Below are 26,089 nucleotides of genomic sequence, written 5' to 3'. Positions count from 1 at the left end.
TTGGGAATAAGGAGAACTGGCTTAAGTTCCAGAACTGATAAGTTCCAGCTCTACCCCTAATCTAGGACCAGGCAAGTGACTTGAGAATTATAGTTCTTGCTGTTTGTAGGTTGCAGAGAGTTTCAAAGGGAGGAGTGTATGTGAAAAGTCTCCCTAAACGCAATTAGTTCACGGCCCTCCATGGGGTAAAGCCTTCAATGACTTCCCAAAACATCTAGAACAAAATCCAAACACACTGGCCAACAGGTCTGGCCCAATCTAGCCCTGCCTACCTGTTCAACAGCCATCATCCTTTGCCCCTCATACACTGTGCTCAGTCATCAATCTTCTTGCGGTTCCTTGGACTTGCTAAGCCTATGCCCACTCCATGGTCTTTGCATTTGCCATTTCCTCCACTTGCAACACTTCTTCTTCATTAGGCCTCTGCCCTTCAAGAGGACTTTCCTGCCCCTCTTATCGGAAATAACCTCCCCATCTCATCCTATCCACTTATCTTGCTTAATTTTCCTTCATAGCATTCATCACTCCCTGAAATTATATATTTGCATTCTTTTTTATTCTTTTTCTCTCCCATCAGATTCTGAGCTCCATGAGGATGGGAACATTTTTTGTATCCCCAGGGCTGGCATAGTGCCTAACACAGAAGGAGCTGAGTAATGGTTTGTTAAGTGACTGACTGACAAAATGAATGAATCAGAACTCTCCACCAGGAGGATGGCAATCCGCTAAACTACACCTCAGCATTGCTGGAAGGAAAAACAGTCTGACCTCATTTCCAGCTGTTAAAAGCAGTTGCCATTGGCAATGTGAAGACAAGAAAACAGGCTATTTTGATCAAATATTAAAAGACCCTTGATGGAATTAACCAGGTTTTACTCATCTTTGTGTGCTTTACATTGCTTAGAGAGTGAACCATACTCATAAACCAATGATAATAGATATAATGATAGCAATACCATTCCTTGATCTAGACATTTATAATTTTCACAGTATTACTATTCTTTGAGAATTTTATTTTTATGAGACATAGTTGCCCAGGCTGACCTCAAACAATGCGACAATTTCTTTAGATTTTTATTTTCCACCAGGTGAGGTGGCACATGCCTGTAATCCCAGCAGCTCAGGAGGTTGAGGCAGGAGGATCCCAAGTTCAAAGCCAGCCTCAGCAACTTAGTGAGGCCCTAAGCAGCACAGAGAGACCCTGTCTCTAAAAGAAATATAAAAAAGGACTGGGAGCCAGGCGTGGTGGCGCATGCCTGTAATCTCAGTGGCCTGGGTGGCTGAAACAGGAGGATTGAGAGTTCAAAGCCAGCCTCAGTAAAGAGCAAGGTGCTAAGCAACTCAGTGAGACCCTGTTTCTAAATAAAATACAAAATAGGGCTGGGGATGTGGTTCAGTGGTCAAGTGCCTCTGAGTTCAATCCCCAGTACCCACCCCCCCAAAAAGGGCTGGGGATGTGGCTCAGTGGCTAAGCCCCCCTGGGTTCAAATCCTGGCACCAAAAAAATAAATTTTTTTTTCCTATACTGGGGATTGAACCCAGGAGCTCTCTATCACTGAGCTACATCCCTAGAACTTTTTATTTTATTTCAAATTTTGAGAGAAGGCTTTGCTAAATTTCCCAGGCTGGTTTCAATCTGCAATCTTCCTGCCTTGGCTTTCAGAGTAGCTGGTATTACAGGGCGTGTACCACTGTGCCTGGCTTGGAAGTTTTGATTCTTAAAACAATCCAGTGAGGCAATGAGAAATTATTATCCCCATTTTCAGGCAAAGATACAAAGATAAATCAAGTAACTTGTAAAACATTGAAAACAGCAAGGCAGGACTGGAACTTAGCTAAATGAATAAGCTATTAATTAATGTAATTTATCAAAGACTGGAGTTTTTATTTTTTTCTCTTAAAACCTAGCACAAGGTTGAGCTAGATGAACTATGCTGTTGACAGAATGAATGAGTGATTGAATAAATGTGTGACATTTCCCAAGGTAGACATTCAAAAATAGTACTTGAAATTGCTAATCTAGTTTCCTTTTACCAACAGTCCCTGGGAAGAGAACCAAGAGCCACCTCTACTGCTGAAAGGCTGGGCCAGACTGGAAAGACCCCAGGGAAGGAAATAGGCCCAGAGAAAGGCAGCAATTGCCCAAGGTCACAGAGTTGGAGCTAAAACTCAGGTCTCTGAATTCTACCCCAAACATCCATCCCACTCTGGTGTGGATGGAGAGCAGCCTCCTCCTTCACATGCTTCCAGAACACTGCTCCCTGCCTTTCTACAAAGAGTTGCAGGAAGAATTGCAAATGGGAAATGCCATCCTCTTCCCTCAGATACTTCGCTCTGCCTCCCCCTTTCCCCGTCCACCTGCTACTCTCTGAACCTCATCCAACAGGCCTGGGGTGTTCTGGAACGTAGCAAAATCTAAGGCCAGGTGGTGCCTCAGCAGAGATACCAGTGCTCCTGGCCCAGGATGCACTGCCATGAGGCCTGTGCAAAGCCCTCAAAATAACCTCTGCCTGGAAAGACAGTCAGGTTTTCTAACCAGCTCACTCGTGAGACTACAGGGCCAAAGGAGTCCACACACATCATAGGAGTCTTCAAACATACTATCTCAGAACTTCACAGTCTCACAATCAAAAATCCTAGGAATAGTAAGTGTTTGAACAGAATTTTAGGATCATAAAATTCCCAGACTCACCAATTTTTAAAGCTTAGAAGCTTAGAATAATGGAATCTAGAATTTGAGAGCCATAATCCAACACTCCCCTTTGCAAATGAACATGCTGAGATCAGAGAGATGATTCGGTCACAGAGTGACTTTCCAAAGGGATGAACTGATCCTTGCTCCACAATTGGGTGCATTGCCTATTCTGATCCTTGCTAACTCTCTTGTCATCTGCTTCCACCTGAGCTTGGGCTCTGATCCTTTACCACCACCTTTGGAACTTCACTCCAGTTCTTTCCAATCGAGTGAATGGCTTGTTGTCTCCTATACTTTTTTTTTTTTTCTCCTTCCCAGTATTGAGAATTGAAGCCAGGGGCACTTTACTACTGAGCCAGATTCCCCCCGATCTTTTTATTTTTTATTTTTAAATAGGATCTTGCTAAGTCATAGAGTCTAGTTTCAAGCTTGTGATGCTCCTGCCTCAGCCTTCCAAGTTGCAGGAATAACAGGCGTGCACCACCACACTGGGGGTAAATTGGTCTCTCAAACAGCTTGAATAGCTTCTGTAGATATTTCTCAAACAAACAGAAACAAACCCTAACTCTCTCCCATCTGAAACAAAACTTCATTCCTCTCTGGCTATCACCCATTTCTCCTTCCCTTCACTCTTGGGCTTCTCAAAAACTTCCCCTCCTCACCTTCTCCTCACTGCCATCTGACTTTGTCTCCAGCATTCTGCTGATCTTATTGATAATCTATTATTAAATCCAGCAGGTGCCTTTCAGTCACTGTCCTCTTGGAGCACTCTGCAGCAGCTGACCCTGCTGACTGTGTCTTCTTCACTGCCACACCATCATGTCACTGAGGGCTTCCTCCACCTCTCTAGCTGTCCATCCCCACATCTCTTCTCTCTCCTCTTTGTGCCTTCCCTAAGTGATAGCAACCATCCTCATGGCTTGATTGATTTGCTCCCCCCTCCTAAGTATCTCCCTGAGACTGTCCCCTAGGACTGGTGTGGCCAGATGACTATGCTTTTCACTACACCTTAAGCCTCTGGAGGGCAGGATGCCAGGGCTAAGCATACTGCGTGGCACACACAGGCACTCAGCATAGGTTTGATAAATGGGAAAAGTGGAACAAGAGTTGCGAACCCATTATCATCCAAGACTTTTCTGTATCAAGTGAGATAGGTACATCTCAGGGAAGTCCAGTAGAACCATGAGTTATTGAAACCAGAGGAGATTTAAGAGACCTTCTACAGCACAACCCTTCAGTGTACTGACAAAGGAACTCAGTCCCAGAAGGATCAAGCAACTTGTCTCCGAGGCCACACAGCAAGTTGATGGCAGAGCTGGGACTTCCATTCCAGAAAACCCCCAGCTTACACAGGAAAGGGCACTTTGGGGTATTCCCTCCCAGGATGGCACTGCAGGAGTAAAAGATAAGAAGGCAGGATGGGAATGGTGTGTGCAAAAGGCCGTGACAAACGGGAACCCAAATATAAGTCCAGAAAGTTCAAAGGCACAATGTCCTAAGCAAGTCTTACTCGATCGTTGTCTGATCCAACACACCGGTGACTGGGATCCCGTAAAACTGCTGCATAGTGGAGACTGCTGACTGTAAGGCCTTCCCTGAGTGCAACGCAGATGCCCGTGAATCATAGGGAAGCAGATAGCCATATGACTTTAACCAGTTCTGAAAGACATGTGAGAGAAAAGGATGCATTATGGGGAGAAGGCTCTGTTCTATCTGGGCAGAGTTTCGCCCTTAAAACTAGGGATCATTTTACCCAAGCCACTTATGGATTCCTGCTTTGATTTCTTCCTCCTTCCTCCTCCTATCCTGGAGACAATGTCAAATTAATCTCCAGAAAACACAGCTTTTGTTGGCTCACTCCCCTGCCGTCAACTGTTCATTAAATCTCTACTGGCTACAGAACAAATTTGCATTCAAAGCTTTCCCCTGCCCTGCCTCTTACTTCAATGATTCAGTACTTTCCACTGATACAAGATTCACATGCAAGAGTACAAGAACAGTTCATTTTCTGAAGTAGAGTAGTCTGGGGAAATTTTTGCACCAGAAATCCTTCCTGTCTCAAGTCAGAGTCTGATGAAGAATTACATTGGTAGAGTATCTATTGGCAAGAAATTATATAATTTTTTATTGCTAAACCACCTCCCCTCTAAAGCAAGTCATTATAAATAAATATAAATAAATAAAACAAAGCCTTCTTTGGTTTAAATATAAATAAATAATAGATGCATAGAAAAAAAACTATTATGTAAGAGAATTTCTTGTTTTTAGAAACTATACACTGAAGTATTTAGGCTTACATAAAGGTGCATGATGTCTGCAACTTGTTCTTAAATGTGTTCAAAAATAAATACATAAATACATTCAGAGAGATAGCTAGATAAAACAGATATAGTAAAATGTTAACAGCTGGGGAATCCAGGTGAAGGAAATTTAGGAATTTTTCCCCCATTCTTGAAAACTTTTCTGAAAGTCTGAAATTATGTCAATGACATTTCTTATTTTTATTTTTGCAGTTCCAGGAATTGAACCAAGGGCCTTACACACGCTAAGTGCATTCCTATCACTGAGCTACACTCCCAACCCCCTTTGAAATAAAAAAAAAAAAAGAGAGAAAGAAAGAAAAAATTTCAAACAGCAGGAACAGAGGAGGGAAAGAGGAAGTAGTAGGGATTGAAATGGATGAAGCTATGTCATATGCATTTATGAATGTCAAAATGAACCCCATTATTATGTATAGATATAATGCACTAAAAAATTAAATTAGCTGTGAATATCTTTGGTTAGAGTATCACGGGGAACTGGGAGTGTAGCTCAGCAGTACAGCACTTGCATAGCATGTATGAGGCATGGATTTGAACTGCAATACCACAAAAATTTTTTAAAAAGTTTTTCAATGGTAGAATATCAAGAAAATTCTGACTTTTGTTCTTTTTGTTTTTTTTTCTGTTTTCTAAGTTTTATGCATAGAGTCATATTTTTTTTAAAAGGAGAAAAACTTTAAGAAGGCAAGAGAATCTAAAAAAAGTTAGGGTGAAGAAGCTCAAGCAAGCAATGATTCTGAAAGATACCAGAGTAAAGATGGTTATTCCCATCAAAAAGATCAAGGAGCAAAAACATGAAGAAATGGGAGCATTAGGAAATATTTGTGGTATCCTTTAGAAAATAAGGAAAATATCCATATGTTTACAGAATCCATAAGCATTTTCAGGAGCGTTTTTAAAGCCAGACTTTCAGTCAGAAAACCTTATTCTCTGCCCATGTTCAGAGGAACATCTCAATACTGAGTGAATAAAGGGAAAATCCCCCTGGGAAATGGTATCATTCCCTTTCTATCTATAATTTTTGTTTCTTGTTTCTATATGAACCAGCTTATTGTGGATATGTCTTTTATTATAAGTCAAATCAAATTATTTTTGGAAGAAGGCATACCGGAAACTAGAAATAAGTTATTCTTTATTTCACCAAAGGTGACTATAATATCTTCACTGCCTTGTGATAAAATTCATCTGACTGATTAGAAACAAAATTGTCAGAATAATAAAGTCAGAGTGACAACCTGACTTCTCTCGCATTTGGAATTGGAACATGTTTTTCATTCTGAGTGATGACACAGAATTGCAATACTTCTTGCATTTCACCAAACATTGATTCTTTTTTCATTCTTTGTACATGTTTTTCTCTCTGCCTAGTATTCTTAATTTGGTCAGATTTTAATGTTCAGCTCATAAATTACTACCTCTGGAAGACTTCCCGGGCTAAGTTATTTTTCCTCTCCTCTGTGCTACCCAAATTCTCTATTACAGATTTTATGGATCTTATAATGCTAGGCTCCAATCATTACATATCAATCTCCACCAGACTGTGACTAAGCTCCTCAAAGAAAGGGTCTATGTCTTATTCATCTCAGTATATCCAGTGCCCAGGACAGTGCTTGGCACACAGTAGCTGTTTAGTATGTCCATTCAACAAATATTATTGAGCATTTATTACATGATAGGCACTGTACAAGGTTCCTTGGATACAATGATGAAAAAGGGAAACTCACGGACTGACAAATAAACCCATACATATAGTGCTACAAAGCAGGTGTGTTCTATGGAAGAAAAGACAGGAGTGTCTTATTGTAGGGGCAGAGGGGTAAGGAGAGCCCAGGGAAGTCATGCAGATGGAGGTGAGATTTGAGCTAAGTTTTTACAGCATGTGCAACTCCCTGGAGGTCGGGGAGAGTGTGGCATTTAAATTCTGAGCAGTACTTAAATTGGCTAGGACTTTGGGGGTGGTGGTGGTGGCAATGAGCGAAGAGGTTGTAAAGGAGGAAGTAGCAAGAGATGACATACAATTACCTGTTCACAAAGTGGACACATTACAGAAAGTCCTGCTGTGCACCGTGTACATATTAAAGAGAACTGTTTGTGACTTGAGTATGACTCAGGACCAGCCAAAAAGCTTAAGTGAAATATCAAAAAAAAAAAAAATGGAAGTATGCAGCTGGGGTTGTGGCTCAGCGGTAGAGCACTCACCTAGTACAGGCGGGGCACTGGGTTCGATCCTCAGCACCACATAAAAATAAAATAAAGGTATTGTGTCCAACTACAACTAAAACAAAAATTTAAAAAAAATTGGAAGTAGCAGGGAAACTGACAAGTTATCCGTTCATTCACTTGCATTCTCCAGCTTCCATCCCTAGATTAAGTCATGTCATCAAAGCAATAAATCCTTGCACCAGATTCTTTCTGCCCCTCCTACTCAGAATGTCACATCATATTCCCTTTTCTATGTAAACTTTAAGAATTTTCAGAACAAAAAAACAGGGTAGTACAGTTAGAAAGACACCCAGACCTGAGATGGAATCCTGACTTCCCCACTTCCTGGCTGTGGCCCTGGGCAAACTGAGCTCCAACATCCTTATTTGGAAAACTCCTCCTTCCCAGAGTTGTTGTTAAGATAAAATGAGTGAATGTACTTGCTACCTAATAACCACCCGCCATGTATTTGTTATCTCTTCAGATGGTGTTTCTGGTACATTTTGTAAATTTGAATGGAAGACATGGTTTGGACTCCTTCTCTGTCTTTTGAAATCTAGTCATCCTGCTCTGGACTTGGACCAAGAGTCCTTGTGGGTCAAATGGAGGTTAATACATCCATCATGGTCAAGACTGTTTTCTATTGGGCAACTTATAGACATTGTTAGGTCAGTGGTGGCGACGTGGTGGCGACTTGGTGGCGACTTAGAACAAAGCAGCTCCCGTAGGGAAAGGAGCATCAATCAGATGTCGGCAGAAACGCCTGTCAATCAGCCAGATCTCCTGACTACCACCTGTCAATCAGGAGGACCCCCCCCCCCAATCCTGGAGTTCAGCCAACTCCCCTGACCAACTCCAAAGGGACAAGGGACCCTAAAAACACCTTTTCCTGTCCCAAGCCTTTCCCTTCCTGCTGTAAGCCCCATAAAAGTCCAGTCCGGTCGAGCTTCCACTCGGTTTCTCCTCAGACCCTTCCCCTGTCCCCTCTGTGGGTCTGATCGAGTTCCGCCCGGGAGTGATATCTCAATAAAGCCTCGATCAGCGGCCCTTTTAAATCTGCCTCCTTTGGTCGCTGCCCGCCCTGCCTGATCTGACAGACATCACTATCTCTCACAAAGACCTGCAGCCTTGCAGAGGGTCTGGTACTTGGTGGCTGAAATGACAGCTAACTTGGATTACATACTCTTCACCCTGTCACTAGACTTTCTTAGGACTAAGCTTTAGCTCAAGGAAAATGACTTCCCTGAGGAGATTCTGGAAGCTTTAAGGTGTAAGAAAGGGAATACCGAGTAAACCAATGGATTTTCCTTTTGGCTTTTCTGCCAGGAAACTTTCAGTCAGATTTATAGCTCCACATTTATAGCTTAAATGTTGAGCATGGTGGTGCTTGAAAGTAATGATTACTTTTTTCATCCTTCAGATTACCAAGATATGACTTTTCCTTGAAAATTAAGGCAAACATCTGAGCCAGGACCAAAAGCTGGAATGACTCAGACACACAGTGGTCACGGGGGCAGTACCAGTGCCTTCTTTGGATTTTGTTGCCCTCCCAAGGTTTCCGGGAACAATCTTTAGAGTTTGGGGCAGACCTCTTACGAGGGGAAATGGGAGAGGGAAGGGCTGGTCAAATGACAGTATGGAAGCCAAGGAACAGGGCACTCACCAAGATGGGGAGGAAAAGAGTGTGTGTGTGTGTGTGTGTGTGTGTGTGTTTATTAGAGGGTGGGAAGCCAAGAAATATGATCGGGGACCAAACAATTCTAGTTTCCTCTGCTTACCTGTTTCTGCCACTCACTTGCTCTGTGTCCTAGCAATTCTCTGACTTCTCTGGACAGAAGCCCCCGAGGTTGAAGCAAGTGTTCTACATCCCATTCATACCAGTTCCCAAACATTCCTTGCCCTTTCACACTCTCAGACTCTTCCTGCTGTCTCTTTTTGGTACTGGCGATTTAACCCAGGGGTGTTTTACCACTGAGCTACATCCCCAGTCCTTTTTATTTATTTGCTTATTATTTTGAGAAAGGGTCTTGCTAAATTGCTGAGGCTGGCCTCAACCTTGCAATCCTCCTGCCTCAGCCTCCCAAATTGATGGGATTACAGGGGTGCACCACCAAAGCCAATTCTCTTTATCCATGTTAGCAAATTCCTCCTTATCCTTCAAGTCCTAGCTTGTGTCAACTCCTGTATTAAACTCTCCTTAATTCTCCCTTGCAGAGGTAGTGGGTAACCTTCCCTCATTCTGCCTTGCTTTGTGTACACCAATGTTAACACAATGATTACATGTCTCATACCTATTCATTGATGTCTATTTTCCCCTGCTAGATTAAGTTACATGTGTTCTCCTGTAACTTAATCTAGCAGGGGAAAACAGACATCAATGAATAGGTATGAGACATGTAATATATATATATATATATATATATATATATATATATTGTATTTGCTACAACATTTAGTGCAGTGTCTGGCACAATAAATAATCGCTGAGTTCATGAATGAATAAATGAATGAATGAACAGTTGGGCTGGAAGGCACTGTTGGGTATCAAGGAAGGATTTCATCTTGGGAAGGCTTAATGAGTAACACACATGAAAGCACCACGCATAATTCCTCATGTCTATTAGAGGTTGAAAAATCATTTGCTGAGTTTCAACCTATTATGGTTTGACCTCTTTGCTTGATGATGCAATAGGCTCCATTGTCCCATCTGAAAAAAGATAAAAATCTACTAAAGGAAGAAAGTCTTATTCAGTTTCAAACAGAATGACCTACCATTTGTCTTTTTACACCTGGATCCATTAATCAATCACCGGCTGCACAAGTCTAACCTTGACAGCTCAGTTAACCAACTCTAAGATGTCTGTCACCCTCTAAGTGCTGAAAGAGGTGTAAACCCAGAGGAAAGTGAGAAGAATCTCAGACTGCCAGCAGGGACCAAAATAGCTGGGCTGAAGAGGGCGTGGAGATGGAAGGCTAAACTCTGATTGGCCTGCTAGCTAGAAGGCGGGATTTTGGTCCCTGAGAAGTCAAAGCTAAGATATTTGGAAGTAGTGGCAGGAAAGGGGAGAGCAGACAATAACAAAGAGAAGGAAAAAATAAATAAATAGAAAGAAAGAAAGAGAGAGAGAGAGAGAGAGAGAGAGAGAGAGAGAGAGGGAGGGAGGGAGGGAGGGAGGGAGGGAGGGAGGGAGGGAGGAAAGAAAGAAAGAAAGAAAGAAAGAAAGATAGACAGAAGAGGGAAGAGAGTGGCAGACAGCAGAGGCAGTGGTGAGATTAGAAGTGGCAGTGGGGGTGGCAAGAAGCAGATCCCTGGCAGTGCCAAGGAGTGCACTTGGAAAACAGAGATGCCCAGGCTGGGCGGGTGGGGGGCAGTTGGATTACTTAATGCAGGTGGTCTCCAGGAGCATTAGAGCAACCTGGGTGACCACAGAGCCTAGAGACAGAGCAGGGAGAATGATTTGGATCAGATGTTTGTAGTTGGTGGGATTAGCAGAAAGGCCAGAGGTGAAGTCCACGAAGGAGCAGGCAATAGGGTGTTGAATTTGGAAGCACGGGCTGGAAGGAAGAAGTATAAAAGGCTCCGAGAAAAGAGTCTGGGCAACCAAGATCATAGTCTAAGGTGATAATGTGAGAAACAGCGATAAGGAACTGGCCTCAGCACACACAGGGGTTTCAAGTCCTGTTCCAGAGGTTTACCTGTAGTGGACAGTGACAACTGGAACTTGACTAAGAGAGGACAGCCAGGAGAGCAAGGGAACCAGGAACCCTGTCCCGCAAAGGCAGATGGGGGATATTTAGGCTGGAAGAGGGAGGACTGCATGAAAAAGAATACGAACATGAAGGAGATCTATCTGTTCTGCTGGTACAGAGAGCAAAACTCAGACCCGAATGAGAAACTGCAGGACACAGTCATTGCAAGAAACAACTTTTTAGAAGTCAGAGATGTTCTAATTATATTGACAATAATGATAGCTATGATTATCAGAGTGACCACTGTGTACTTGGCATTGTTCTAGGCATACAAGAATGCAACAACCCCATGAGGTAGAAATGATGGTCCCCAATTTGCAGATGAGGAAACTGAGGTTTAGACAGATTCAATGAATACCCAGAGCCATGAAATTCATCAATGGAAGGATTGAGGCATTCCCCACTGTCAGACTGCTGGGACTTCTTTACTCTTAAAGTCCTAAATCTTATCTTAGATCACAGTGATCCAAATACCCTTAGGCTTTGGTTTCTACATCAGAGTATGGCACCATTGCCTACCCAGTTATCCAAACCAGAAGCCTTATAAGACCCATGACTCCTCCCTTTCCTTCACTGCCCATATTCATTGTTTTATCAAAGAACTGTTGATTCCACCTCCTAAACATCAAATTGGCTTATTTCTGTACATTGATTCATTTAATAAGTATTTCTTGAGGACCTACTATATGCCAGTTACTGTGTGTTAGGGCTACAACAGTGAACAAAATGTTCAATTAAGCTGGGCGTGGTGGTGCATGCCTGTAATTTCAGTAGCTCAGGAGTCTGAGGCAAGAGGATCATGAGTTCAAAGCCAGCCTCAGCAACGACAAGGCACGAAGCAACTCAGTGAGAAATTAGGAATTATTTAGAAATAATATAAAATAAAATAATAATAAAATAAAATAGTGAGAAATTATTTAGAAACCCACCCTGTTTCTAAATAACATACAAAATAGGGCTGGAGATGTGGCTCAGGGATGGAGTGCCCCTGAGTTCCATCCCTAGGACCTACCTACTCCCCCCCAAAATTACTTTCTAGTTGCATTTAGTGGAAGAACCTTATGATAATAAGTTCTATGAAGAATAAAGAGATAGTGATGGGACAGCTATTTTATAGAAGATGGTCAAGGAAGGTCTCTTTGACATTTAAGCAAGAGACCTGAAGGAGGTGAGGGAGTGGGTTATGCAGTTACTAGGAAAAGAGTTTTCCAGGAAGAGGGAACAGTAACTGTAAATATCCTCCAAGGGAATTCAAGGGCATCAAAGGTTTTTCATCTATTTTGTCAAGAGCCTTAGATATTTGGTCCCTGACTCTCTGCAGCCTCTTTTACAATTCTCCACGGAATGTCCTGTGTATTCTAGTTCTTCCGGACCCTTCCAGACCCTTCTGGCTAGATCACTCTCCCTCTCTCTGAGGAAGCCTGCCTTGACCCCTTAAATCTACACCAGGAATTCCTCCTCCATCCCTTGTCTGCCCCCCATCCTTCTTCTTATGACAATCCTTACAACACTATGTTGTAATCACGTGGGAATTACTTGCCTCCTCTTGACTGTAAATGCACGAGGACAGGGATCATTCCTGTCCTCCTTATCACTGTAACCCCAACATCTAGTACAGGCCCTGGCAGAGCCACGAAGAAATGGATGCATTATGTTCATTATCACCCATAATTTCCTAAGACAGGAAGTACAATATTCATTTAGAAAGTCTTCTGTTAACCTTGGCTCCATGTCCAGCCCCTGTCCTCCGTGCCTCATCTCTGCTGTCATCTCTAGGTCCCTCACCTGTCCATCTCCTTGGCCAATCCTCACTTTGGCAAATGGCCCATTAGCAGCTTCAACTCCAACATTAAGAGTCTACTGTGTTGCTGTGTACTGGCAAGACCATCCTTTCTCATCCATTGCTTTATTAGCTTAGTCTTTACAATTGGGTTTTGGCCTCAGTATATCCAGTGCTCAAGTCCAAAACTGAGACTGCTGTGACATTAAAACTGAGATTGCTGTGACACTAATCTGTTTCTCAGGGTCTCAAATTCCCTGCCCAGTTCTCCAGAGAGTGAGACAGAATTCCCTATGCATCTGGGAGCTGGAGGGGGTCCTGTGAAGAGTCAGTTCACTTGAGACCAAGATACTACCACATATCAAAATTGCCTAACTTTTCCGTGGCATTCCCTTGGGCAAATGACCTAACTTCTCTCAGCAACGTATTCCTCGTCTGTTAAGCAGGATGATGAAAGCAGTGTTGTCAGGATTCAGTGAGAGGATGCACCGTGGTAGGTAAAATAATGGCCCTTCAAAGATGTTCACATTCTAATCCCACAAACCTGTGAATATGTCACTTTACATGGCAAAAGAAACTTTACAGATGTGATTAAGTTAAGACCTTTAGATGGGGGATTATCCCAGATTATCCAGGTGGGTCTAATGGAATCACAAGTCTTTATAAGAGGGAGGCAGAGGGTCAGAGTAAGAGAAGGAGATGTGATAATAGGAGCAGAGGTTGGAGTAATGCCACTGATGGAAAAGGGTCCCAATCCAAGGAATGTGGATAGCTTCTGGAAACCAGAAAAGAAAGGATTCTCCCCAGAGCCTCCAGAAGCAACGGCTTTGCCAACACCTTGATTTTAGTCTTATAACACCCATTTTGGATTTATGACCTTTACTTGTGTTTCTTTTGTTGTTGTCTGCAGTGCTGGGGATGGAGCCAGGGCCTTGTACATGCTAGGCAAGTGCCCTACATTGAGCTGCCCTCCCAGCTTGGGGTTTTGTTGTCGTTGTTGTTTTGTTTTGTTTGCACTGGGGATTGAGTCCAAGGCACTTTACTACTGAGCTCCATCACCAGCCTTTTTTAATTTTTATGTTGAGACAGGGTCCAACTAAGTTGTTTAGGGCTTTGATAAAGTTGCTGAGGCTGAGTTTGAATTAGTAATCCTCCTGCTTCGGCCTCCCTCATACTTGGAAGTGTGTGACCAAGCTGGCCAAGTTTTGTGGTTTTAAGACACTAAATTTGGGGTAATTTGTATAGCAACAATAGGAAACTAATACAGGCACATAAAGCATTGAGCTGATTCTGGCACACAGAAATGTTCTTGTTCCTACAGTCCTCACAATAGACTACCACCTTTGGTCATTGCTTCTAGACCAAATCACTGGTCTCTCTGGGACTCCTTAGAAATTGGCACTGTTTCTGGGTCCTTCTGACTGCTGTCCCACTAAAATCCTGGTTTCTTCCCTACCCTGACAACCAAGGTCCCAATCTTGCTGCTGAGCTCAACCTGAGTTATGGCTCTTTCAAAAATTGCATCCTGAAGGCATAACCATTCAGGGATCTAGGAAATGCACTGGTCAATAATACTTAGAAATCATGTAATTTAACATGCTTATTTTGCAGAAGAGTAAAATAAAGCTCAGGAAGGGGAAATGCCTTGTTCAAAACTGCAGAACAAGTTGGCAGGGGAGCCAGAAATGGAGCCCAGTGTCCCTGCCTCCCAGAGAGGGTTCTTTCTGTCATGCTACACCCCCCACACTAGCTCTGGTTTGCTTCCAAATGCTGTTTCTTTCTTTCTTTTTTTTTTCTTCTTCTTCACTTCTAGCCAGTCTAAAAAGGGCCCTCAGGATCGCCCACAATGCCCAGCTTAGCTTCTTGACAAACACCTTAATGGCGCAGCATTGCCTGTTGGCTGCCATCGGCTCTTGAGTGGGTGGTAAGTGCACTAGCGGGAATTCCCTGGCGCTCCGCACGATGTCCTTGGCCCAATACCAGGAGGCCACCACAAGCCAGACAATCACCAGGACCGGGAAGGTGGCACATTTGGGGTTTTGGGTCAGCAATGGGATGTCCAAGTTTTCCAATTCTGGGGAGGCCTCTGCCCAAGGCCAGGAGTGTGGCTATGCTCTCATTCACTCTGAGAAATCTTCCTTCTAATGGTCTTCCTTGCCTTTTCCAATACCCTTCTGTCTCTTGGGCTTAACTTAGTGATGAATTAAGAAAGGGGAAGAAGACAGACAAAGCCCAGCAGTCAGGCCTCAGCCCCTCCCCCATCCTTTTCCCCAGCTCCAATATAGGGATCCAACTCAAGGGTGCTCTACCACTGAGCTATATCCCCAGCCTTTTTATTTTTTATTTTGAGATAGGGTCTTCATTAGTTGTCCAGGATGGTCTCAAACTTGGGATTCTCCTGTTTCAGTCTTCTGAGCAACTGTGATTACAGGCATGCACCCCTGTACCCAATTGGGCCTCAGTTTCTTAACCGTAATAAGATAGCTGACTAGATGGCCTCTAATTAATTACAGAAGTTTCATTATTTTAGCTTAAGTGGACTGAGATATGAAGCTGATCTTCTAATCCTCACTGGTAGTTGCAAAGGCCAAGTTCATGAGCACAGCCCTCACATTTTTGCCCACCCCAAGTTTCCCATATTTGGTATATAACATCTATTGTGTTGCCCGGACACATCCTTCATGTGTACTTCTGTGTCTTTATTCCATTCTCTCCCTCTAGAATGCCTTTCTCACATGTATTCTGGCCTAATCCTGATGAACTCTAGATACCTGCACATGTACTTCAAATGCCACTTCATGGGGAAGGGCTCTCTGTCCCAGGTTAAATGGAATTTCTCTGTGCTTCTCACATCCCTCATTTATGGCACATGTCAGATTACATTATAAATAATGCTTTTTATGCCTGCTCTCCCCATTGAACTCTTCCTCATGGAGCTTACAGCCTGGTGGGCAGATGGATATGAAAATATTAAGCATTTCATTGCCACTGTGATAAGTGGAATGAAAGAAAAGGACAAGATACAGGATGTGATGTCAGAGGTGGCCTCCCTGAGGACATGACATCTCAGTCGAGACCTGTGAATGAACAGAAGAGGCTAAGTGAAAGCCAAAGAATGAGCATTTTAGGAAAGAGCATCTTATTCAATTCCTGAAAGGGAAGGAGCCTGCATATTAGAAAAAGAGAAATAAGGCCAGGGTGATTAGAGTCTAGTGACCAGCGGGGAGAGTGGGTGGAATAAAAGGAAGCCAGAGAGTGGGAAGGACTTTCATGGGGCGCCTCGTAGGCCATATGTAACAGCCTGGTGGGCACTGGCTTCAAGGGCATCTGTAATACTCTTCTTTCTACTTTCATGTGCATTTGAAATTTTCCCATAATAAAAATCACTAGACTACTACTACAGCTGGTACTTTAGCCTTTGTCCTAAAAGCCATTTTAAGTAAGATAAGGGTGGGGTAACAAAGAATTTTTGATATGTTTTAAATTTTTGTTATTATTGGAGATTTCAAGTATTCAGAAAAACAAAAATAATAAAACAAACACCAGATAATCAACAGCCAACTTTGTCAGATACTAGTTTTACAATATTGGCTTTAGATGTAACAGACCCCCCCCCCCCGCCCGAGTAAGACTTATTTTTAAAAAGTCCCTCTAGATCCTGCATAAAGAGGGATTACAGGAGGGCAAGAGAGCTGATCAGGTGGGAATTTTTTGAAGTCCAGATGACAGAGGACCTAAGTTTAGTCTAAAGAAGGCAGTGGAGGTGGAGACAAGTGAACATAGTAAAGATCCACTCTGCAGGTAGAATTGCTGGGGTGTGACAATGGCTCTGAGGTAGAGGAGGAGAGAAAGAGGTGAAAGATGATTCCTGTTTTGGGGGTATCTAAGTGTGGCATAGAATCAAATATTTAAATTGTTGCTAACAAAAGTTTAATAATGCCTTGCTTTTTCTACTTACTTTGTTATAACAACATGTATAATCTTTGGGAAAATATTATTTTTCCATCTACACACACACACACACACACACTCACAACACACATAGATATACAAATATGTATATTTACACAGATGATTTGCTATTAGCCTTTGTATCTCTAAAGCCTAAGTCAAAGTTAGCTTTTTTCTTCCTTTTTTGTTTTGTTTTTGGTATTGCTAGTATTGAACCCAAGGCCTCACACCTGCTCACAGCACTCTACCACTATGCTACACCCTCAACTCCCTTTTTAGTTTATTTTATTTTGAATCAGGGATCGCCAAGTTGTTGAGACTGGCCTCAAACTTGCAATACTTCTCCCCCAGGCTTATGAGCAGCTGGGATTACAGAAGTGCACCACTACACCTGGCTCAGAGTCGCCTTTGAAAGCAAAAGCATGCTGTAATGAGGAGGTAAAACTAGTGAAGAACTTGAATGAATATATCCAGGAGTCCAAAGAAACAAAGTGATTGATTCCAAAACCTTTAAACAAGAACTGGGGATATAGTTCAGTGGTAGAACATTTGCCTAGCATGTATGAGGCCCTGGGTTGGACCCTTGTACTATAAAACAAACAAAACTTCTCAAAGAGGAGAGCCAGAGCCAGAACTCATACCTTCATTCACATACCATTCCCTAAAATGGGTACTCAGGTCTCAGTTGTGCTAAGAAAGCCTAAAACACATAGAGCAGGAATAAGCACTCAGAACAAGTCTAGTCCTGCCCTTCCTCAGCACTTTCTGAGCAGGTTGCTTCTCTGCTCAGAAACCTTTAATGACTCCCCTCAGCCTTTGGACAAAAGCCAATTTTACAATCTGCTCTCAGCCTCTCTTTCCAGCCTCTTCTCCTACATGCTCTTACTGGAAATGGCAAGCAAGTCAATTCTCCAGGCACATCCAGTTACCCACTGTTCCCTAAACATGCCATGAGCTTGTGTGGAGACATGCTTCATGCTTTCCCTTCTGTTTGGACTGCTCGCTCACCATTCTCCATCTTTCTCCTCCCTCAACGTTCATCTTAGATGCCACTTCCTTTCTGAAGCATTGACTGCCTCAACCTCAGCTGGAGAAACCTCACCCCTCCCTTTTTAGTGTTTCCCTACACCTTATTTATATCATTAGCATGCATTAATTTATTCTTCAAAAAAGCTACTGACTCTTGTGCATCAAGCACTATTCAGAGAAGCTGGTAAGAGATACAGACAATAAAATTAATTTAAAAATACTTATCACACATCCTGAAGGTGTCAGGCACAGAGAAGACAATGGACACATAGGGTCCCTCCTTTTTGGAGTTCAAATGATACCATATTAAAAGGTTAGGCATTTCCTAAGATTAGTCTCTGTGGAACAATTATACTTCTTTCAAGAACTAGAAAATGCTGGTTAAAAGGCCATGCCAATAATTCAGGACTGGACAGTTTAGTATAAAGGGGAAAGCACTGAGCCCAAGGACAGAAAATAAGCTTCTGGTGTTCAGTTTACTGTTTATTAGCCACATGTGGGTCCCTGGACAAGCTGATGGGAAAGGCACATCATCTCTCCACTTCTGTTTACTCATCTATAAGATGAGGACATCCTCCCTAACTCACAGGTTGTTATTGCAAACACACACACACATACACAAGCATTTGGGAAGTGCAGAGTACTTTACAGACACAAGGGGCTATTAAAGGAACAGGAAAACCCCACCATAATAAGAAAAAATAAATTAAAAGCATAGCAGACTAGGTTCAGCTTATGTAAAATGAACTTCCAAACAGATTCCCCCCCCCCCAGATATAATGGGGGCTATGATCACACTGAAAGAATTTTGGGGCTTGGAAATATGTTAGTGCTTCTTTGTAGGTCTACTGCACCCTCTAATCATTGGACTTTACCTCCTTGACTATAGGTGCAAACCAAAGAATGGGCTCCATTTGCCCAGAGCCAATCATTCAAAACCAATCTTAATGGCTAGACTCCATTATGCCCTGGGCCTTGGCGCCTCACTGTCTTACTCATGTGGCTGGGACTCTTTCTGCCTGTTCTGACCCTCGTTAGAATCATATTGGAACCTAGGAAGGCCAAACAAACACACACATAAGCAACAACAAAAATTTGAGTGGCATTCTCCCCAGCTAAAAATAAGAAAAGGGGTGATTTAAATAAATCAAAGGCAGGAGGCCAATTGAGAGAATTGGTAGGACCCCACAATGAACAAAATATAAAAGAAACACCCAAGAAAACAGACTGAATCACCTTTTTTTTTTGTATTTGTAATGAAAGATTCAAGTTATGAAATCAACAAAGATAATGAAAAATTCTTTCAATTTAGAAGGCAGGAGACCAGGGAAAAGTTCAGGTTCCAAATCACCTACTATAAAGGTTTGTGCCCTTAGGTGCCTCATTTAAGGCAATTCAAGAAGCATCTATTAAGTGCTACTGTGTGCTTACTTGGTGATCTCTAGGGTAATGGCTATCTCTCAAATCCTCTCTATTGCGTGTCCCTATCATTAGATGACATCCTACCTAAAGAGTTATGAAGGAACTCAAGGGTTAAATTGTGGAATTACTGCCTGAAAGAATAACCTCTATTTCCACTGAAAGAAGGTCAAGCAATGAGTCTCATCTTAGGAAGGATTTTAGAAGGGACCTTGAGACCTGCATGTCCATGAGTGCATATTTCAGATCCGTGAAATTTCCGGACATAAAGACAAAAGAGTAGGCCGGGTGCAGTGGCGCACGCCTGTAATCCCAGCAGTTTGGGAGGTTGAGGCAGGACTATGGCGAGTTCAAAGCCAGCCTCAGCAATGGCAAGGTGCTAAGCAACTCAGTGAGACCCTGTCTCTAAATAAAATACAAAATAGGGCTGGGGATGTGGCTCAGTGGTCAAGTGCCCCTGAGTTCAATCCCTGGTACCCCCAAATAAATAAATAGAAGACTAAAGAGTAGAATCACTGAATGTTCACTGAATGTTTAGTGGTGAGCCTTGAGGGTTGGGGGCTATGTTAGATCCATAAACAAAAAGTGTCTTTATTTTTGGTGGTGGGGGGAGGCCTTGCCAAAGAATCATAACTCATCTCTCTCAAATAATGTTTAAGTTTTTTTTAAAAAAATAAATGACACAATGGCTGGAACTGCCTCAAAGTGTTCCCCTGAGAAGAAAGAAATAAAAGATGCCTAGAGACGTGAGAGAGAGTTTCCTGGAAAGGCAGGGCGTGAGCTGGAACTTTTATGGTTTGTTGGGTGGGAGTGCAGCAGTGAACACGTGACTATGTCCAGAGAAACGTGGGTAGCTTTCTTAGGATAAAGAAGAGAAAAGCTAAGCTGGGGCAGGGATGCATATTGATATGCAGTGGGAAAGGATAGCCTGCTAATGGGGAAGTAGGGTGCAGTCAGACTTCTTTCTTAAAGACAGAAAGAGGAATAAGCAACTTTATCTGCTGGCTGAAAAGCAACAATATTTCTATAAGGTTTCAATCACATGACCTGCTAGTCTTCAAGGAAGGGATAGTTAGGCAAAAATTGTTGAAAGAAACAGTGGATATAGTGTGCCTGTCTTTCAGAAAGTTTTGCACAATGCATTAGACAATTTAAAAGGAATGGTATGAAAAGAAGGGTAGTGTTTTCATCATGGCTTAAGAACTCAGACATAGGAAACAACAGATGGAAATAAATGGCCACTTCTCTAAGTGGAAGAGTGAAGGTGGTCCCAAGAGACCATGCCAGGACCTGTCTGATTTAAATTTTTTATAAGCAATCCAGAAGAAGTAGAGCCAAGTGAAAATTTCAGGAGTGCAGATCATATGAAGTCCTTTCAGATAGGAAAATGCTATGTTGAAGGAGAGGAGAGGGAGGAAAAGAGAGTGAGTGGGCTGCAAAATGGCAGCTGAATGTCAAGGTGGGAAAATGTAAGGCGATGCACTCTGATAAAAATAATCCACATATATGGTATCGTGTTCCAGGCTATCAGCTTTGACCCAGGAAAGGGATCAGGGAGCTATTGCACAATGTTTCCTAAAGGCAGTGGCCTAATATGTTAAGGTCAGGGCAGTGCAGAGACGAGCAGAAGCAGGACAGACCTGGAAACCAAAGGGGAAAAAAAAATCATTCTTTCTTTAGGCAAAACCATAGGGTCCTACAATGGTCAGGTTGAAAATTAAGACCCCAAAACATCCAGAAAGGGAAACTAAAATGATCCAGAGGATAAAGATGGCTATTCTGGGGGATGGTGTGTCATAATGGGGAAACTTAAGTTTGAAAATGAAAAGGCTAAGAGAGGTGGAATAATCAAAGCTTGTAAAATTGGTAAGTAAACATAACCTTCTCTCCAAATCCTGAAATATTTAAATGAATTGCCTCCTCTTAATGCTTAAAATGCCATGGGAATAAAAAGGTTTCAGAGTTGAGATCAACCAATCCTATCTCTTCGTGTGAAAATCAAGTGAGAATCAAGCCTAGAGAGAGCAGGGAAATGGCTCAAGGTCACAGAAACCACCAGGGGCCAAGGTCCTGATTAGAGCCCAGGGCTCTTAAATCCTGGGTCAGTGTCTTTCTACTTCACCCTGTGCATTCAGGGAGTCTAACGGAGCCTTACTTTTTCTATGTGAACTCATTACTTTGATGTGTGATAAAGCTAATACCCAAACAAACTAGGGAAAGTTTTCACCAAAAGTCAGCCAGGAATTATAAAATCTTTGGAAGCTGTCATCTGGGGCTTTCTTTCTTTTTTCTTTTTTTGAGAATCTGAAGAAATCTAGGGATTCTCTCCTAGAAAAACACATACTTGTACACACAAACACAAATTTGCACAGAATTTCAGGGAATATATCCCTTTGGGTCCCATGCCCAATTTACTGCTGTTTCAGCAGATTGTCCTGAACAAGCAGACTGCCTGCTTCAACACGGACTCTCTTTCTCTTGGGATAATTCAGACAACCACTGATTTTCCTTAGCAAAATTCCCAAGTCTCAACATTGTCTTTAGGATTGCAGACCTCCAGGTTGGAAGAGATCAGAGAAATAACAGTCCAACTGCCCCTCTTCCAATGTGATACAGAATAATGTCAGGGTTAAATATAAGGAGACTAGAGTCAGCCAACTCCATCACCCACTAGCTGTGTGACCTTGGGCAAATTACTTAAGCTCTCTGGGTCTATATTCTCAGCTGTAAAATGGGGATAATAATTGCAACTATCTCATAGAGTAGTTATGAGGACTAAATGAGCTAATTAATATAAAACAGTACCAGTCTTGGCCCATAATGAGTATTCAGTAAATGCTAGCTGGCATTATTGTTATTATTATGCATGTATCCATGCAGGTATTATGCATGCATCCATCCAATCCCTCTCGGAGCTTCTGCTTGCACATGCCAGTGATGAGCAGCTCACCGCCTCCTATGTTGGCTGAGCAGCTCCAATTGTTAAAAACTTCTTCCCATATTAAGACGAAATTTCTTGCAACCCCACCCCCACCCCTATTTGCCTTAGTTCTGTCCTGTGTGGCCACGCAGAGCAAGTCCATCCTGCCTCCACCTGACAGCCCTTCAAATATGAAGACAGCGAAGAGTCCTTCTTCCGCCCTCCCCCTCCCCCTTCTCCAGCTTGAACATCCTCGGTTTCTTCTCCCAACCCACAACAGACTGGCTGCGCTTACTATTTACTCCGAGGCGTTGTACGGTTTCCCTCACACACAGTCATGCAGGCCACACACCCCACCGCCACCAAAACAATCCCGACCCTCCTGCTCCGCCCCTGCCCGCTGCCCCTGTCCGCGGTGCTGAACAACTCCCAGCCCGGGCGGCCCTCGGCGCGGCCCTCCCCAGCTCCCGCCTGGGCCGCGGGCCCGGCCCCCAGGCGCTGACCCCCGGCGGCCAGCGCGGCCCAGACCCGGCCCGGCGACGCCCCCTGCCCTGCCCCAAGGCCCCGAGCCCGCGCCCCGGCCCGGCGCGCCAGCCCCACCTGCCCAGCGAAGGGCGCCTCCGCCTTGGCCGCACGCGCCGCCGCCACCGCCGCCCGGTCCCTGGCCCCAGCCGCCGCCCGCGCGGCACCCGGGAGGCAGCAGAGCGCGGGCAGCAGCAGCAGCAGCCGCCCGGGCGCCCGCCAGCAGCTCCAGCGCGGGGCCTGGCCGGGCGGCGGCGGCGGCCCCGGCGCGCCCCGGCTCCTCGGCATCCCGGCGGCGGGGCCCGGCCGCCCGGCTGCGATGGCGGCGGCGGCGGCGGCGGCTCCGGCCGGGTCCTCCCGCTGCAGCCGCTGCGGAGCCGCCGAGTCACGGCGCCGCGGACACGCGCCCGGCCCGCCTGCCTTCGCCGCCGCCGCCGCCTCGGCCGCCAGCGCGCCCCCGCCTCCGCGCGCCCCGCCCCGGCGGGGGGCGGCCGGGGGCGCGGGGGCAGCACCCGAGCCGGACCTGCCGCGGAGCCGCTCCGGGCAGCCCTGGGGCAGGGACCGAGCAGCCGCGCGGGGGAAGAGGTCGCCGAAGCGACCCGAGCAGCTCTAGGACCCGGGTCCAAAGCGGAGAAGTGGAGGAGGGGGCCTGGGGGCAGCCCGAAGGAAGGGCGGAGAGGCTAAATAAATAATCCTGGAGACAACCACCGAATGGCCTGGGAGGACAGCCGGGGTTGGGGGTTTGAGCCCAAGGTTACCCCTGGGGGAGAAAGTCTGGCGGGCAGCCCTGGAGGAGAGGGGCGTCTGAGATATAGCTTGGGGGAGGGGACTGAGGCGAGGCCCTGGGTAAGGGCTGGGTAAGGGCTGGCTGGGAGGAGAACGAAGTAAAGAAACAGCCCTGGGTCTGGCAGGATGGCACCGGCGAAGGGGGTCTCTGGGACTGTCCCGGGAGTGGGTGGGTGAGAAGCTAATAGACCTGAGCTGCGTTTGACGGGTGCGGTCCTGGGAGGCGTTAGGTAAAGTTTAGGTGAGGCTCACTCCCTCATCCCCTAGAGGGAGAGCGCTCATCCAGTTGGGAGGATCTTTCATACAAAACAAGCCATATTTATTGAGCGCGTTCTATAAGTAGGGCTCAGGGCTACTCGGGATTCTAAAAATCAAATAAAAAAGAGGGCCCGTTCCCTGAAGTATAGAGCTTTACACCTTGGCTAGAAAACATTAAGTGCGAAGAAAAACAGGACAGCAAACATCAAGTGTCAAAAAGGATTCGGGCAAGTACTTAGAAGCCAGGGAGTGTCTGTGTCAGGAAGGAGGTAGGACTCCAGATCCTGCCTCGAAGGAAAGGTGAAATCAGGGAAGGGGAGTGGAGAGGAAGAAGTTGAGGGTGCATAGAATGTGGCTGGGGCAGTAGTTTGGTTTCTCAGGAACACATACAGGATACCTATAGGAAAGTGCTAACAAGATAGTGAATGTAGGATAATGAATCTGGGTTGTATTTCGAAGGGGGTGGTGATTGAAGGTTTTGTTAAGCAGGATGATGTGTGAAAAATGATATTTTGTGGTTACCTGATAATTTGGATGTAGAAAGGACACAGGCTTTAGAGTCAGACCTATGTTAAAATCTTGGCTTGTTACACTTTTATACAATGATGCCAATATTACTGTATAAGATTGCAGCAAGGATGAAGTGCTTGGCACTTAATAGATACTCAGTGTTAGTTCCCCTGTCAGGGTGGAGCACAGTGACCAGAGGATTCAAAGACATGAGTTGAGATACTACTATAATAGTCTCAGATTAAGGAAATAATTATCACAATAATAATTGATGCTTATTGAATGCTTACTACATACCAGGCACTGGGCTAAGCACTTTACTGAATTATATATTATTTAGTCCTCATAGATAAACCTGAGAAACAGGATCTATGATTACTTCCAATTTAGGATAAGGAGTGTAGATTCTCAGTAATTTGCCAAACTCACATGATTCATAAGTAGTAGAGTTGGAGCAGTCTGATCTCAGAACTCATTTTTTTTCCCCCTAAGATGACAGGGGAGGAAGGTGACAATGGACATAAAAGAAGAGGGAAAGGAATTTGGGTTAATAAGGAATTCGTCCAGAAAGATGAATGGTGTTATTTTTACAGAACTGGAGTCATCATGAGGAGGATCTAGCTTAGGGAACATGACCAGGAGTTTGGTTTTAAACTTGCTGAGAGTGAGGTTACTGCAAGGTTGGTGAAATGGGTATGGGAATGAGTTTAGAAGGGGATGGGGAATGGTTATTTTGGAGCCATTCAGGTGAGCTAAGAGTTGAAGCTGAAAGAGAAGAGTAGAAAAGAGCAAAAAGAGCCGGATGCAATGACATCGACCTATAATTCCAGCAACTCCGTAGGCTGAGGCAGGGGGATCACAAGTTCAAGGCCAACCTGGGCAACTTAGCAAGACTCTGTCTCAGAGTAAACTAATAACTTTAAAAAGGGTTGGGCATGTGGCTCAGTGGTAGAGTGCTTGCCTAGCTGCATGAGTTCCTGGGTTCAATCCCCAGTGCTGAGAAAGAAAGGCATGGGTGGATGGTTGTGGAGAAGGAGAAGGGAAAGGAAAGGAAAGGAAAGAAAAAAAGAAAGACTAAGGGCCCCATCTTAAGACATCTGAGAAGGAAAGCCAACAAAGTCTAAAGGGTGGTCAAAAAGACTGGAGAACCAGAATTGAGCAGCATCGTGGGAAAGGGGTGGAGAGTTCCTTAGAGAGAGGAGGTATTGACAAACTCAGGAGAGCTAAGAGATGAAAGACTGATAAACAGCATCAAACAACTCAATGTAGGAAGGAGATAGAGAAAAACAATTGTGATGACATCCCAGGCTGGCCTTGAACTTGCCAGCCTCAGCCTCCCCAGTAGCTGGGATTACAGGTGTGCACCACCATGCCCTGCTTCTCTAATTCATGGGAAGGACCACGTGAATGATTGGGATTCACTTTGTAAACAACATAGCCACCTCAACAGACATCAGGAAAGTCTTTGATACTGATAATCTTATCAAGATGTACCAGTGCCAAAACTCAGGGTAGGAAGCCTGCAATCCTCAACTCCACCTCCCTCTTCTTTCTTCACTTGACACATGTTAATTGCATATCTTTTGGGTGCTAGATACTGTGGGAGGGCCTGGGGATATAAAGAAGATTCAATTATAATCACCCTGTAGGAAGACAGTCAACTGGGGAAATGGCCACTAATATAGATAACAAGAAGATAATACAATATGAGAGTGAACAATAGATTGTGAGAGTAGAGAGGCAAAAACAATGAATTATCTAGAGATGGCAAGAGATGAGATGGGCCTTGACTGATCAACAGAAATCTGCCATGTAAAGTGGGAGGGAAATCTATATATAAAGGCATAGACATAAATAACAAAACTGTTTTCATGACAATACCAAGACATTAGATTCCTTTTAAATTCTTATTTTCTCATGAGAATACTATGTAGTTTTCTAGATGC

The 26,089-nt window shown here is 44.1% G+C and overlaps 1 protein-coding gene across 1 annotated transcript in view; it reads right to left on the bottom strand.

Annotated features, from left to right (window-relative positions):
- The window catches only part of Mmp24 (matrix metallopeptidase 24), a 40,923-nt gene extending 18,031 nt beyond the window's left edge, over positions 1-22,892 (bottom strand). The window contains exons 1-2 of the mRNA XM_078051673.1: positions 22,668-22,892; positions 4,206-4,354 (exon numbers count right to left, since the gene is read on the bottom strand). Of these exons, the coding sequence (XP_077907799.1) occupies positions 4,206-4,354; positions 22,668-22,877 (359 nt within the window). The 5' untranslated portion in view covers positions 22,878-22,892. The remainder of the gene's footprint in view (positions 1-4,205; positions 4,355-22,667) is intronic.
- Between the last annotated feature and the right edge of the window lie 3,197 nt (positions 22,893-26,089).

The sequence above is a fragment of the Ictidomys tridecemlineatus genome, chromosome 5, assembly GCF_052094955.1.
Source record: "Ictidomys tridecemlineatus isolate mIctTri1 chromosome 5, mIctTri1.hap1, whole genome shotgun sequence".
Classification (NCBI taxonomy): Eukaryota; Metazoa; Chordata; class Mammalia; order Rodentia; family Sciuridae; genus Ictidomys; species Ictidomys tridecemlineatus.
This window is presented reverse-complemented; position numbering and strand designations above follow the sequence as displayed.